This window comes from Columba livia, chromosome 1, assembly GCF_036013475.1.
Source record: "Columba livia isolate bColLiv1 breed racing homer chromosome 1, bColLiv1.pat.W.v2, whole genome shotgun sequence".
Lineage (NCBI taxonomy): Eukaryota > Metazoa > Chordata > Aves > Columbiformes > Columbidae > Columba > Columba livia.
In genome coordinates, this window is record NC_088602.1 from 57,042,007 (window position 1) to 57,058,917 (window position 16,911).

At 42.0% G+C, this 16,911-nt stretch overlaps 1 protein-coding gene across 5 annotated transcripts in view; it reads left to right on the top strand.

Annotated features, from left to right (window-relative positions):
- Window positions 1–16,911, top strand: part of CLYBL (citramalyl-CoA lyase) — a 179,703-nt gene that overhangs the window by 87,217 nt on the left and 75,575 nt on the right. For all 5 annotated transcript variants that reach the window (XM_065057643.1, XM_065057650.1, XM_065057671.1 and 2 more), the window contains exon 2: window positions 6,905–7,094. In XM_065057643.1, the coding sequence (XP_064913715.1) occupies window positions 6,905–7,094 (190 nt within the window). The remainder of the gene's footprint in view (window positions 1–6,904; window positions 7,095–16,911) is intronic.

Below are 16,911 nucleotides of genomic sequence, written 5' to 3' on the forward strand. Positions count from 1 at the left end.
CCATTTAAACCCTAAAAAGCTTTCTTCCACTCACACTTCTCTGCATCCCGATTTTTTTTTTTTTTTTTTTTTTTAATCAGCGGGGCTCTCCTCCCCCATTTGGTTCACCTCTCTTTTTTGGCTATAATACGATGTGTCCTGATCAGTCGGAGCAAGCGCTTGCTAAAGGTCACTGAGAAGCCCCCACTTCATTTCTCGCTGCTACAGTTTTTTCCAGCAGGCAACCGCTCTCGGGAGCGGCTGCCTCCAAGCTGTCCCTTTTGATATCCAAAGCTGGTTGTTACGGGGGTTAAATTTCTTAATTCGCCAAGTTTTCTTTTGTGAGCGCTTCTTCAGTCCAGCGCGCTCAGTGCCCGCAGCTGGGTGCAGACCGCCCGTCTCCCCACGGATGCCGTGGAAAGTGTTTGGGTTTATTCCATCACCTCCTTCAAACCTGAGGGACATGGGGCCGATTTTGTACCTGTATATCTCTTGTCAGCTTCGGGGAAATTAATCTCCGCGTTACATCGGTGCAAGATCATGTCAGCCTTACGGGGGGAAGTTTAAAGTCAGACAAAGCCTCTTCCAGGGTGCTTTGACTGGGGAAGGAAAGCTGCTTGTCAAGAGATCTCGAACCAGGAGAGCTGGCGGCTTCTGCCTGCCCTGGCGAGGGGTTAGGTTTCGGGGGGGTTCTTAATTAGTTTTTGGAGGGTCAGGGAACTGACCATAGTGGGTCTGGAACAAAGGAAGAAATCAAAACATAAAGCTGAGTGTTTGATATGTTGATACCCCCCCCCCCAGTTTTAATTTTAGCATAATTGGATAAAGGTTAGTGGCAGTTGTTAGGTTAAGTACCTTCCCAAAAGTTCTGGCTTTATTCTGAAGTAAATATCATAGCTCTTCTCTCTTAACCTAAGTATTTTTCTTTTTTTCTTTTTCCTTTTTTGTTTTTCTCTCCCTCCTTTTTATTTTTTCCCCCAAACAACAGCCGCTCAGTTTACCTTGTGTTTATCCTTGGATTTATTTCCACTAGGAAAGCGCTAAGATTTTGAGGACCTGTATTCTGATGGTAAAGCTTGTGACATGAGCTTTTGTCTTCCAGGCGAGGAAACGTTAGCATTTTTTCACATGTTAACTTTTTAACAATTGCAGGGAATTTCTTTTCCCTGAAAACTGCCATCCTTTTCTTTTTACTCCCCTTTTCTCTCTTCTTGATATTTTTATTTCTCTTTTATATGGAGACTTGTAGATTTTGTCACTTCAAACGTTAGCTGTTCCTCCTCTTTTCTTTTGCTTTACAATACACACTAGGAGATTTTTTTTTTTTTGCATATTCCTCCCCTTTCTCTGTGAGATATTGTAGTTGACCAAATTTAAAACACTACAGTATTTAGCATCCCCGCAGTGCCATTTTAAGTATTTGGACCTGGAAAATGCCCCAAGCAATAACTACCTGAATTGCTTTTAATTACACAATATAGCTGCATCATTTTACTTCAGATTCTTTTTGATTGATGCTGTAAGGCAATTGTAACCATGGATGATGGGATTAAGTGCCTCTTGAAGTGACTTTAGCTTCTTGTGGGAACAAAGGGAAAGAAGAGAACACTTAGTCCCTTTTTGAGTGAACAGCCTTTTTTCACTTGCTATATAAAGAAATACAATTAACAAACATTATCCCCAGAGGTGAATTGAAATGTACATGCGGACAATAACCGCTCTTGACTGCAATTAGACATATATGATCCGAGGTATTTTGGCCATTCATTAGTGCTAATTGTTTGAGAAACAAGCCCACAGAACAAATGATTAAAATGTTAGTGCCATAACCAGGATTATTAGCATGTGTGATAAAATGCATGCGCCGCAGCTGTACCAATAAAACTCTCCGGCTAGTCGCTTTGATTCGACAAATACTCAGCTCGGCTGCGAGCCCTTCGTATTTGCACAGGGCCTGCTGATGTTTATAACAAACAACTTCTATCTTCTTTCTTAATTAGAAAGAATTACTATGCAAATTGCGGGGCTTTGTAATTTCGCAGAACTTTCCTTTGTCTTTGGCAGATTATCTGTGTGTGGCTGTCAGCTACTCCCTAGAAAATTCTACATAGGAAAACCATTCTGTTTACTCGGAGGGCTTCTTTGCTCACATCAGATAAGTATTTTGTAGGAAATTTTGCTGCATTAGCTGGGCTGTGTTCAGTGGGGTCTTAGGTCTGGGGTCACTTCTGTCCTGGTGCCACAGCACCACAGATAGTCAGGATTGTGGTCAGTACATTGTTAGTACATGTATACAGCCCAGAAATATACCCTGTGGAAATGATCCGGCTTCTTAAATAGTTTTAATCAAATACCTAAACATGTTCTTTGGAAATACCTGCCAGCATTGTGCCAAAGGTAGTAGAAGGAGAGATCTGGCTTATTGAGCAACGGATATTTTTTCATGTATCAGGCAGCCCACAGTGTAGCATCTCTTCCCTGTTTAAATGAAAATAAACAGAGAACAGAAACGCAGGTTAATGTGCTGATCCTGAAAATCACTTGTGGGAGTGCTTTACTTTGTGAGCTATATGTTGTTGGCTCCGATGGAACTGTACAGGTGTGTGCAGTTAAGTATATGTGTGAGCATGAGCAATGCTGGAACGTGAAAATGCACTTTACAGCAGGGTAATGTGTGTAATTCGGAGTAATTTCTCTGTTTTGCAGTCGCACTGTATGGCTGCCTTTGCAAAGCGCAATGCCTCTTAGTAATAAAAAAGGTTTTGTTTTCTCCTTCCTGAGGATGAACTATTTGCTGTTGGGTGAAACAGTTCTCAGAGGATCGCAAGTAACTTTAACTCGCCAGCTACTTTCATCTATTAAATGAAGACTTTAATAGAGAGTTATGTTTGCTGAAGAAATGTAGTTTCATTTCCAAGACCCAGGAGCATTCAGTGTGCAGCTAGATGCTATGAATGAAAATAGGCTGCTGTAAAACAATTTAATGAGCTTTACCCAACAGCCTAGTCCTTGTTTTAACTTAGAGTGCTTAAAGGAAGAAACATTGTCTTAGCAAATTCACTTGGCTTATGTCCATGTTTAGTTTAAAGCACAGTCAAGATCAGTCTGAATCATTAAAATACTTGCAGTCACAAAACATATGTAAGATTTTCTTCCTCTTTATGGCGTGGGGTTAACAATATAATTGAGATTGCAGTGCTGTGTGGGTTTTTTGTCCTAAAAAAAGTAACTGCTGGGGATGTTTTCGTTCTATCAAAATAACAGAAGTCAAGATAATCAGGATAGTGTTTCCTACCAAAGTAGCTAGCTGCTAACATGTATAGCACCCTGGGACTTGCCACTGCCCATTTTCGAAAGGTCTATAGGCAAATGGATTTCTTAATAAATCTGCTTCTTCCTCCGCGTTTCCTTTTATTGTAGAACATAAAATATGACTATGCAAGGAAAATGCATGGTGAGAACAGAAGATTTTTTTAAGAATATATGTCAAAATAATAGCATACAAAAGCATTTACTGCAGTCACACCTAAGCATATTTGTTGAAAAATCTTATTTACATTTCTGGACGCCTTTCTTTTTAAAGGAGAAAAATGCTGTGTTGTTCCACTGACTGTACTTTTCTATTTTTCTGGCCATACCTCTTGAAAAAATTATTATTTTCTCAACTTGCTAAAACATTCCGTAAGACTAATGCTTTGACAAATCACCAGTATATTTGTATGATAATCTGTGTCCTGAGAAACTTATGGTTTTGGCCCATGTGGCCACCAAGTTGGTTAGCTGAAGAGGAGTTACCAGTAGTCACCAACTGATAGTATTTCTAATATTAAGCCTATTAGGTGATGGTGTTTTTAATGGATTACATCTACTGCTTCTTCAGAGTCAGCTGCTCCTCCATCTGAACAAAAGTTCATAGACCACAGCGGTTACACCTGACTAAATCAGGTCTGCAGGTAGCAACAGTTTTATCTACACACTGCTACACACCTATGTGTACGGAATTGCGAGCAGAGTTGCCTTTGCAGGGCTTGCAGCAATGAGAGGGAAACCGGCTGGTCAAGCAGCCCATGGTCCAATGACAGCCTGGGAGAAATCCTGGGAAATGCATGATGGGAGATACATCTCATCTCAGCATGCTCTGAGATTATGGTATTAGTCACATCAATGGAGTTTCGAGAGTTTTGGGTGGGTTGGAGGGTTGGTGAGAGGTGGTCAAGAAGGGTGCTTCAGGGGCTGCTTGCTTGTAGGCTGAAGTTAACTATTGATGGGCTGAGCTCTTTGACTCCTTTGTGCCATTGGGAACTACAGGGTTGAAGCCATCAGAGAAAGAGAATAGACTCTAATCACTTTTGTCCCCTCATATATGTTTAGTGAAGGACTGCAGACTTCTTTACTGACCTCTGTGTCACACTGAAAAAAGACCCTTCTTTTCCCGTTTGAGATAAACCACTCTTCCACCTCCTCCTTACTCTCCCAAAGTGTACTACTGCAAGAAAAAGGGATTAAGTGGATTTACTAGCAGCCACTTGAGTTGCCACAAGTTGTGTTACCATCCCCACTTCAACATGAGGCGGGGGACATGAAGAGGTTTGTAGGAGAGGGGCAAAGAGTGTACTTAGGAGAAATTCAGTGAATCTCAGTTGCAAGTCTCTGGGTTTCTCCAGGACCTCTACTACCAAAGTCTTCAAGCTTTTGCTGTTAGAGATGAAGAAGACTGATTAACAAGGGTAGCACTGGCACTTGTCTTAAAATAATGCATTGTTTATGCTTAACAACAAAGCTGCCCCATCGTTTAGGCTGAATTAAGCGTTACCAGGCATATTACAATGAAGAGATTGACAGTTTTTGTGGGCTTCTAAAGTGAGTCCACTGAGGACATACAGAGACCCAGCAGAGGAGGTGGTGAAATAGTTGTCCTTTTCAATTTATTTTCCTGAGATAAAATGTATAAGAGCTTTCTTTGTATTTTTAACTCAAAACATATTCAGCTTTTAAAGTGCAAACTCTAGGGGAAGAGAGGGGCTTAGAGCACCTTTCTTATGAGGAGAGACTGAGAGGGTTGGGTCTGTTCAGCCTGGAGAAGAGAAGGCTGAGAGGGGATCTTACCAATGCTTTCGAATATCTCAAGGGTGGGTGTCAAGGGGATGGGATCAGACTCCTTTCAGTGGTGTCCAACGATAGGATGAGGGACAACAGGCACAGACTGAAGCACAGGAGGTTCCATCAGAATATGAAGAGAAACTTCTTTACTGTGAGGGTGCCAGAGCACTGGAACAGGCTGCCCAGAGAGGGTGTGGAGTCTCCTCTGGAGACTTTCAAACCCCATCTGGACACATTCCTGTGCGATCTGCTCTGGGTGAACCTGCTTTAGCAGGTGGATTGGACTAGATGATCTCCAGAGGTCACTTCCAACCCCAACCATTCTGTGACTCTTTGATGGGGTTAGCTTAGAAAGGCAAGTGTTGTGCTGATCTGTCAATGACACCTCGCGTTGGCTCTGATTTAGATTAACTGAACTAATTTCCAAGCATTTGAGGGGGTTAGTCATGTTCACTTGGAACATAACCCACTTGTTCCTGCAGCCATGTGCAGCAACTTGGGAAGCGTTATTAAGAGGGGCATAGGAAAATGCATGGGTCCCTGACATGATGTGATAATGACATGTTCAGCGTGGTGCTAGAAAAGCTTTGCATTATTCAAAGTGCTGAATAATATGCATGATAACGCTTAATGGTGTTATATGGTAGGGTTATTTTGTGGCATAAATGAGTTGTGCTCTGAGTAAGAAGGCAAAATGTATTATTTTGTCCCCATTTTTCATGTAGCCGAATAGGCCTGGAGGGTACAGAGTGAAATGGGGAGCAACAGGAGCAGGCAAGGGTTGTTTGGGGTTTTTTTTTGGAAGGCCATGAAACACAGTGGCACCCTCTGCAATTTATTTTTCTGTGCTTGTAATTTATGGAGCAAAGCAAGCTCTCTACCGCACTGGAGGGCAGCCTCCCCCAGCAGTTCCACTGCCTCCACATGCCTCCACTGCCTCCACAACCAGGCTGGTGCCTGGGGCAGGTTAGCTGGTCCCTCACTGGGAATACTGGGATGGGGTGGAGACCACCACAGAGCTGATGTCTACGGACCATGCACAGCACAGGCTCACACCTGCACTGAAGTGTGGTGCGCAAAGCATTTATGAATTTTAAAAGGTGCCACAGCTGACAACCTGATGATGATTCTGGTGGATTTATGAGCTCTGTCGACGGACAGCTGTGCTATGAATTTGAAAGCTTCTGGGAGGACATGTTGGGATTAGTGCGATTCCACATTACGTGGAGTTTTCATTCCTGTTTTCCTCGTTTTCCCGTCCCCATCCATTTTGCTTATTTAAAATTTGCATGCAAATACATTTGTTGATATAACGCTGAAGTCACAAAATCAACATCGCAAACCCATGTTTGTTTTAACCAACACCCCTGCTTCATTCACAGCATGTCATCCAGCTCCTCCAGGAGCAAACGTGGCAGATTGCAGCCTCCTCCCTAAAGTAGTCCTGGTCCATTCTCAGCAATTACTCCATCCTTTGGGGGAGGCGGGGGGAAAAAACACACCACCTTTCTGTATTTAATATTTGCCATAGCACACAGAATGGGCAGCATAATTAAGTCTGCACAGATAACCTCACCCCTGGTAGCTCCTCAGTCCTGAGCGTTTAAGTTTGCAATTTCTGTTGAAGTAGTAGTTTTAGAGTTTTATGCTGCAATTGACTGTTATACCTCTCTACCTTGGCTCTTCCTAAGGGAAAAAAAAAACAACATATAAATAACCCCAAACCAGCCACTATCTAGGTAGGAATGTTTCCCTTTTGAAATGTTGTCAAGTGTTCTTTACAGCATCATAGCCAAGAGTCTAATTTCAGCAATATCCTCTACAGGGTGGATTCTTCTCTGCCAGCTGGTGTTCCTAAGCTTAGTTACCACTTTGCATCATCTCACAAGTATGTTCCCAGGCGAGCTGTGCTGTATGTACCTGCGGATGATGAAAAGAAGATACGAAAAATCCCGTCACTAAATGTAGATTGTGCGGTGCTGGACTGTGAAGACGGCGTGGCTCTGAACAGAAAGGTAATTAAAAATTATCAGTGTGATACAATCAGTGCTAAAGAGAACATGTGGAAAAACATTGTCTTTGCCTTGGGGAAGTGAGAACCAGAGAGACAAAGATAAATCTTAAGATATACAAAGTAATGTAACAGTGATAGGCTCTCTGAAGATGTTAGGAAAATCGGCTCACCCAGAACTGAAAGTGATCCTGTGTGAGTGAGTGGGGAGGGAGTTTTAAAAGAATACAGAGCTGGGTATAAGCTCTCATCAAAGAAGAGTGGGAAATACTGTTATTATGGTTGCATATTTTAAGGGAAGAGGAGAAAATGGTCTGTGAGAAGAGAAGCAGGAAAGGAAGAGTTAGTTCAGAATCACCAGATGGGGTGTTTGTTCTTGAAACAAAAGCATCTTCAAATTGTGAGCAAAACAGTGTGGGTTTGGGTTCGAGCCTTGTGGTGTTTAGAAAGAATTCCTTGCTGAGCTTTTTGGAAGAAGTGCTGTTAGGGGTGTTTCTTAAGGAAGGAGAAGTTACAACCAGAGTGCACCAGGGTTTGGAGGGTGGTTTAGATTGAAGGAGCTGCAAGAAAGCCGGCGTGGAGAGCAGCATGGGAAAGAGGTGTGGATGTGTTAAGTACCAGTGCCAAGTTTTTTGTGACATTGAGTTGTGAAAGAAGAGAGAATGATCTAACATACAATACATTCAGGTTTTGTTGCAAGCAGATTTTTTAAGTATCTGAAAATAACCACTTAAAAATCTTTCATGTCTTAAACAATGTATATGAGAAACTCATGTAGAAGTTTCCCAGTGAAAGGTATTTGTGAACAGAAACATAAGTTTGTCATAATTTTTACATATTTTTTGATTCGGTTTTGCATCACTTTTATATTTGTCAGTTGTTCTGTCCATTTTACAGTGCTTCAGACTACAGCAAACATTGTTTAGCATTTGACTATTAATGTCTTGTCCAGAAAGTTTTGAAAATAGGCTTAAAAATTTTCCCGTGTCATCTCAAAAATATGGATGAAATTTTAGTCTTTTCTCTTTCTTGGGAGCTAATGCTTTCCAGAAGGACTGTCTTGGGTAATGTGCTCTTTAACTTTCAGGTCTTTACAGGTATGTTGGAAAGAAAAAGGTTTACCGAGTCGGCATATATCTATTTTAGTTCTGAAAAGTGAAAATAGTGTTGCTGAATGTGCATGTGTACTGCTGAAGACAGTTGGAAAACATTTTCTAGTTGCTGAAATGCTGTGTGGAAGAGTAAGATTATATCTGCTGCCACCATGACTTAGTATTGTTTAGGTCATATTTGGGAGGCTGCTGCTGTAAGATGACAGAAGACACAATTGTGTGTTAAACTGTAGTATTTTTAGATGCATCTTAATTATATAAACCAAATCATTTATAGCAGAAGCATCTATTCGTAATAGAGGATGACAACAAATGCAAATTTTCCAATCGAGGTGACAAAGTTGTTAGTAGTAATTTCTAAAGGGTGGTAGAATTCTAGCTCTGTTGAAGTGAAGGGCAGTTATGCCACTGGGTATAAGATTTCAAAGAAATTAGGGGGAAAATCTGTAATGGGAATCTGAGATGACAGATGAGCCCCTGACTGAGCTTAAATGTAAAAAGGAAGCAGACATGAGGTAGAAGTGGGGACAGGCAACCAAGGAGCAACACAGAAGTGTTGTCCAGACCATGTAGAGACAGAATGAAGAAGGTCAGAGCTGGGGTGGAATCAAAGCTGGTGAGGGATGAGCAGGACAAGAATGGCTACTATGAGTGCATCAGCAGCAAACATAAAAAGGAGGGGTGGTAGTCACTACAGTAAGGAAGGATGGAGCTAGGGTCTATTTAAATAAATTGGTCCATGGTATCAGACAGGACACGCTGGGGGTCGCTGAGGGAGCTGACTAGAATCATCCTGAAGCTACTGCCTGTCATCACTGAAAGATCATGGTCACTGGGGAAGGTTCCTGATGCCTGGAGAAAGGCAAACGTAACAATTGTAATCAATAAGGGTAAGAGTGGTTAACTGCAGGTCCATCAACCCCATGGTAGTCTCCAGGAAAGTGATGCTGCTGTTTTTCATGGAAGATATTTCAAGGGCATGAGGACCTAGCCAGAATAGGCTGATCAGAAGCAAATCACACCTGACATACCTGTTCACCTTCTCTGAACAAATAATTGTCTTGAAGTATTACTATGAGAACTGAATTGATGTTGTCTACCTTGACTTTAGCAGGGCATTTGACATGGTCTGTCGTAATATCCTGGCCATCAACCTGAGTAAAAATGGACTGGATGGATAGACTATGGGGCGAGGGCCAGTTTGGCAGGGATTGGCTGGTCCATGCTGAGTGCTGTTTTACACTTATCTCTGCTGAGGCCAATACTGTTTTAACTTCTTCACTAGCAACCTAGTTGATGGGATGTAGTGGACTTTCACCAGATTCATGATGAAACCGAACTGGGGTGCAGTTCATACCTTGGAGGGCACAGCTGCTCTTCTAATGGGGCTTTACAGCTGGAAGAACAACATGAGAGAAAGGTAACGAAATCCAACAAAAGTAAAAGCAAAGTCCCAGCGCTGGGCTGGGTTAACCCCATGCACCAAGGCAGGATGGGGTTGTGACTCCCTGGGGCTAGCTCTGCCAAAAAAGGCCCTGGGTGCTGTTTTACAAGAAGCTGAAGGGGGTCAGCAGTGAGCGGGCAAGGGCAGCAAAGGTGGCCGACCACCTCCAGAGCTGTGCTGGTGCGGGTGCAGCCAGCAGGTCCAGGGAAGGGATCCCCACCCTCCACTTGGCTTTGAGGATCTCCTGGGGAAGGGGTGACTGTGCTGAGCTGCGGGTCCTGGGACAAGAGAGGGACTGACCCACAGGAGGGAGCCCAGGAAGGGCCACCAAGGTGGGCATGGCGCAGGAGGAGAGGCTGAGGAGCGGGGTTTGTTCGTCCTGGAGGTGTCTGAGCTAGGCCTTGATGGAGGTTTTGCAGCCTAAGGGGAGCTGGATGGATGGCAGAGCCAGACTCTTCTCAGAGGAGCTCAGCAACAGGGCGAGAGCAATGACCACAAGCTGTATGAGGGGAAATGCTGACTGGAGACATGCAAAAAAAATCTTCTCTGTGCAAGTGATCAAACACTGGAAGAAGTTGTCCAGAGCAATGGTGCATCCTCCCTCTGTGGGGGTATTCAGGCCTTGGCTGGATGAAGCCATGAGCAACCTGGCGTAGAGCAGTAGTTAGTCCTGCTTTGAGGAGGCAGATGGACGAGGTGGTCCCCTGAGGTCCCTTCCAACCTGAATTAGACTGTGTGGTTGCATGATCTAGTAGCAAAGCGTAATTGAAAGTGATTGGAAAACTGAGTTTCATTTTTGGATCTGCCACAGATACTCAGGAAGACTTTGAGACTTAGGTTCTGTGAATGTGAAGCTGAACTTATTAGTGCTCTTGCAGCTTAATTTATTAATGTTTCTGAGGTGTTTGGAGGCTGTGTGAAAGATATGTCAAGAACATGCACTAAAGCACAGTGTTCAGTGGCCTGTTGAAAATGGGTCATCAGAAATAGAAGAAAAAAAATCTGTGGGAAATACAGCAACACTGAGTCTGTCCCTTAATCATTATTCTTAAAACAAATAGTACTTATTATTTTAGCTATTTATTGTTGTGGTTTATATCAACAAAAATGCTACCTATGGATTTTCTTGAAACTGCTGCCAGAATGTTGGGTTTGAGGAAAATCAGGACCTGGTTGAAGCTTCACAGTGCCTTGGGCCAAACTCACATATCTACAGAAGGCTTTCACTTGCATCAAGTCCAAGCAGCAAGTTTGAATCACATCTTTACAAGTCTATTTTAACAAGATGCTGTGTGGTTTGTGTTAGGAGTAAATTAGATTTGGAGAGATTAAGAATCTGGAATGTCAGCACTCAATTGCTCACACAGAGGGAAACAAGGAAGCTGAGCTTCCTATAACCAAAGCTGGTAACATTTGCAAAACTGCATCTTGTTGCAATAGCTGCTTTTGAAGCAGCAGTTGTAAATTTAAAATCTTTAACTATTTTCTATACAGTATTTTATCTCAAATCAGTTTTGAAGGATTTTCTCCCCTGTGCCGTCCCCTCACAATTATGTTTTGTAATGGCTCACAGAGAGCAGCAGCAGAAGGGAGCCCATCCCCTAATCTGCATACCATTTTGCTGCCTGCATTTCTTACCTTCAAGAGCTACAACACTGACCATGTTTTCCGCTATCATCTGTTGACTTCTCCATCTTTTCAATCTTTTTTTCTAGTTGATAGTTTGACTAAATCAGAAAAAAAAACCAAAAACCAACAAACCAAAAACTTTCAGCAAGAACTTCACAAGGACAACATTTCTAACCTACAAGGGGAACCAGTGGGAAGAAATGGCTAAAAAGCAAAGTTATAATATGCTGAATATGGAGCCTACAAGTAGGGTGAGTGCTGCTGCTGGTGTGAGTAGGACACCTGAGGCTTTTGCAACCTCTTTGGGACTGGATAGAGCTGTAGGAGCTCTTCGAAGATTCAGAATAGAGAAAATGGTAGGAAGATATCCCAGTGTTGTTGAAAATTTCAGCCTTCTTTTACGGAGTTAGCTTTAGTCTTGCTGAACATAGCCTACTAGTCATGCTGACCTCAAATCCTGTTTGGGTCTCCACATGCTGTTTTTAGAGGTTCAAATGCATAATGTCACACAATGTGGACTGTCAGCTGCCTCTCCAGGTGTCTGACTCTGTAAGACGCTGGTAATTTCTACAACAGAAATTTAGTTTTTGGTTGGGGAGAGAATTGAATACTGCTAAAGGGAAATTACTTTCCCTGAGCCACTATTTAGATGAAGACAGGAGTTCTTTCCCACTGATGTAAAGTTTCTCTGGTGTTGGGAAAAATGTCTCCATTTTAAAGAAATGACTCAGAATTGCTCGCTTGGTGATATTATTAAGAGAATAGTTCAAACAGAAATTATAAAACTATAAAATTAGAAATAATACAGATTGCAATGTTGATAGGTTGCAAATGCATCATATTGTAGAGACATTTTGTGAAATGGTACAAAAATAGCCTATATCTATTTCAGGTCTTTGCAGGAGAAGGCCTGACTATTTTTTTTTTCATTTTAATTGTAAAAAAGAAAAAGATAAAAAAGATGGCTGCATCGACGTGCTTGACCAAGTCATATAAGCCAGTGACCTGAACTGTATGTTGTGCCATTGAGAAGTCTCTGTGGGAGCTGAGCTGTCTGAAGATGGCTCGAGGCCTCTCAGCCAAGCCAGCATGTTCTGGTGTAGCTTTCTCTGTAGATCTGCACAACTCGCTGTGCTTCCATGCCAGGTGAACCTATTATCAGGTGGAAAAGTTCCCTCCTTCTGTTGGAGGAAGGAAGGTTTCTGCGACAGTGTTTCCATTTTTCAAGGGCAAGAGTGGGCTGAGATTTCATTGTTAGTTCCCATGGGTCTTGTAAGGTTACCACACCTACAAGAGAGTTTTCTAAACAGCACTTTTTTTCAGCAAGATCCTGTCTTCAGAGCTCTTATTCTTCAGAGCATCCAGGAGGTGTTAGCTGCCAGGTCAGCCTGGCCAGAGACCAGTTGGATCTGCTAATGTAGTGTTCTGCCTCTTTCCAAGTCCTTGAGAAGAGTTTCAAAGCATTTTGATGACCCCAAGCCAGTGCTATTAGTGGCTTTCTCTTCACCGGCGTCAGTAGGATGATTTTGAGTAACTGGAAGATACGACGCCTTACTCTGACTCTCTTTAGTGTGCCAGCAGGCCAGCCAGGGCACAGCCCCTTCTGCCAAAGATGACCTTTGGAAGTTACCTCCGGCAAATTTTGAAGGGGCTAGGGTTTGGCCTTTTATTTCCACATGGAATGCCAGTATTATAATTAGAAATCAAAACAAAACTCCGTCTTCCTTCCTCCTAGCCCCAGCATTTTTCTATCAGAGGTGTAAAAGTAATCCCTCAGAGTGTACATATGGCTGGGGAACATCTGGGAGGTCCTCTGGCATGAAACTATGGAATGAAAATATGGAATGAATATGGCATGAAAATATGGAATTTTATTGTTGTTCCTCTGGAACTAAATAGATCTCATTCATCCAATAAAAGTTATTATTATTCATGGCTACACTGTAAAAAAAAATATTTAAGTTCTAAGCCCTTTTTGCTGTGAATCATGATTGTGCCATTTTATCTCTTTTAGAAAGAAATTGCTCTCTCCTCCAGCACTTGGGCAACAGAAGCTGGGGAAGAAGCTTCAGCTCTGTCCTTTCCTCACATCCCTTCCTCAAGAGGGGAGGTGTCAGCCCCTTAGCCTCTTCGGTTCTCCCTGCTCTCCTCTCCAGCAAGGGCAAGTTTGGTTTGACTAAGAGGATGGATAGGAGGATGGATAGGGAAGGACATATTTTGCTTATCTGCAGCATGGCCTCTTAGGGTCATAGCATTAATTTGTTCCCATTTAATATCTCGTAGCAGCCACTTAAAAGATCATTGCTGTGCTGTGCCACGGAATTAAAAAAAGATTCAATTAATTCTTTTGAATCGTCTGGTTTTAAAAATAGGATTAAAGCCTGACCATTTTTCAAACTGTTCCATTATGAATAACGCATACGTAAGAGATGACTCTGGGTTCATTGCAGTTAAGAGCAGATCATCCGCATACATGCTGATTTTATGGAGATTTCGCCTCATGAGGATGCCTCCTCCATCTCTCTAGTGATCTGATCCTGGGGTCAGAACAAACAGCACGCTGGCAAGAGAGCATCCTTGCCTACCATTTTCTCCTAATCTGAGGCCTTCTGACCTTTTTATTCCTTATCACTGATGAGAAGAGGCTCTTGCATATGAAATAACACTTCAAGTAAATTTTGGGGTGGAGATAAATACATAAATCGGTCAGCATGTTATACAAAAAAAAAATCCTGGGCTTTCCTTATTGAAATTTCCTTATTGGTCTTATTGAAGGCTTTACAGTATCAGCGGAGAAAAGCTGCAGTTGGTTTCCATAAATCTCTAGCTACCTCAATTAAAATCAACAGTTTTCCTGTATGATGTGATTTTTTTTTTCAATAAAGCCAAGTTGGTTAGGATTTATCAATGCTGCAGGTATTTCTCTAGGCTCCTAGTGAGAATGTTAGCTAGTACTTCGTAGGCACAGTTGCATGAAACATTGATAACTAGGTTATTTTACCAGGTCTTTGCTTTATTTATAATAAATTAGTACTGTACCTAATTGTATTCCTCCTACAGGGAGAAGCCTTGCTGATAAAGTGTGTAGAGAATGATTAAATGTACACAGGCACATAGTAGGGTGACTTCTCTTCAAAAGAGGCACAAAATTAAAATGGGAATGCTGCTTTCCCCAGTGGCCTGCCATTATTAGAAGTCTCAGTAGCATGGGAAATTTCTTCTATAGGAATTGGGGAGTCCGAGAGTCTCTCTGGTTTATTGTAGGGAAGCTGAACTGTACAGTGAAACTCTGCAAGGCCTTTTTGATCCTTGAAGAGTTCTGATGAATATACATTTTTATGAAAGTTGTAAAGTGTTTTCATTTCCTTATTAATCCCACCATGGTCCTGGAAGAACTGCCACTCCTGAGTGGTAACTGTGACAATAAAAGTTTTTGTTCCTATTGTTTTACTCTACAAGCCAATCTTCTTGCTTAAATAAAGATTTGAGGACTCATAAGGGCAATCTCAATATTCAGCAATTTTCTTCTTAATGAGCTCAGTAATGCCTGTGTCTCTTTGAGCAGAGCCTTTGAATTGCCAGTTATTTCTTTTCCACTGATTCAGATGTATCCAATTAATTTTGACTTGGACATGTTCTGATATAACTATTACTGCTGACAGAATGGTGCCTAGAAACTTAGGGAAAATGTCTTCTCCCACTATTAACAGGGATTTCAGGAGGAATACACTAATAGACCTAGAAGAATATTTTAAAACATACACCTAATGTTTGTGTGGATTTGGAATTCACAGTATTTCAACTCTTCAGGTGTAGTCCACTGTCTGCAGGCACATGAGCACACCTGGGTACTGAAGGCTAATTGCAGGACTAGAATTCATGTATTACTACACATTTCTGGACCCGTTTTCAGTATTTCATCTGTTTTCATAGCAGGAAGGAGCTGGCTGCACAGCCATTGAGCATCTAGCGCTTAGTTTGAAGGGAGCAGTTGAGTTCCAAGTGTGCTGCAGAAAGTCAAGCCAATACAAGTTCAGTATACATATGTAGCTTAGAAACAATCTGTTGGATCAAGTTTGGGCAGACTTTTGTTTGTATGCAGAGCCATATGTTGTGTTGTGTTGTGTTGTCAGGGCTGTAATGGCACTGAGGGTGAGGAAATCAGAAAGGTACTGCCCAGATTGCAGTCACAGAGGTTTTCAGCACTCAACACCATTCACTCCAGGTCTCCTTTGCTTTTTTGTTGGCTGCAAGCAGACAGAGGAATATGTTTGTATGTCCAAGTTTCTATTGCAATTATCCTTGAAACTTAGTCTTGAACCTAAGACTCTGTTGTGCTTGTAACAGTAGTCCACCCTGCTTATTCTTTCATGTTGCAAGGCCACATTTTGTAGATCAAGAGGCAGGCAAATCATGAGGAAACCCACAGACTTCATTGACAGGGACATGGATAAGAAAGTGGTAGGACACACAAAGAATACAGAGCTTGTCCTCTTTGATAAACTTTTTTATAAGGCATCTCTATACTCACAGTCAAGGTAGTGGTCTAGTGAACCTTTGGTCTGATTTAGTTGATAGGTAGGTAAGAGAAGGTGGAAATCCATGGTACTTTTCCCAGTGCATTGGTACCTTCAAAGCTGGACTTGTCCCAGGATGGTGAGGAGTAGGGGGAACCTTAGAAGTACTCAGAAGATTGTGGGCTTATTTTACCAAACTGTTTAAACGTTCCCTGTTTACATGGAGTTTAGTTGTATTATTAGGTAGTAAGACAAGGAAGTGTGGCACAATGCTGGATAAGAGAAAATAATTTTTGATGTCAGATAGAGGAACAGCATAGCCGTACACATGAAAGTTGCAGGGTGAGGATGTGTGTGTTCATGGCTAGGCTTGGGAACCCTGGCAGGTATCAGCTAAAAGCATTATATTTAACCTCTGTTGCCTTTTGTTTCATCTGTTATTCTTCTGGAGACCAGAGAAAAGGATCCTAGCACTCAGTGGTGGGAACTAAACCACCAGTGCCTGTGTGGAAGCCTCATTTCCTTTCACTGAAGACGTCCAGGTAGCAAGAGTCCACGGTACTTACAGTACTGCAGACTCTGCAGTCCATATTCAGATAACATTTCATAATGAATTAAAGGCATTTGTGTCTAAATGAGTAATTCAGGATTAAGTCCTTCAGGAGTTTGAACTTCTTCCTTCTACACTCCACGGGATATTGAATTGAAGGCACGTGTGCTGTGCTACTTGCAGGACACACCATTCCCAAAATAAGCATAGAACCATCTAAAACCAGCCTTTTATTTCCACCACAAACTAAGCCAATGCCATGACATCCCATCAACTTAGAGTGGAGTAATTTATCTCTGCTCAACAGAAGACAAAACACACAGATTATGATTGCCTAAAGCCCTGATTTTTACATATTCTGTGAATGACTTTCTTCTCTGAATTGTGAAAAGACTGTATGTTAAACAGTGCTTTATACACCAAGAGAGTACACTTCCATGGAAGAGGCTGGTACCCTTTTTAGCTACAAAAACACATCTCTGACTTACTGAAACTGGAGAGCATCCAGAGCCATGAATTCATTGCGCACTCACACACCAGAATAGAACACAATATGCAGCTCTTGTGAT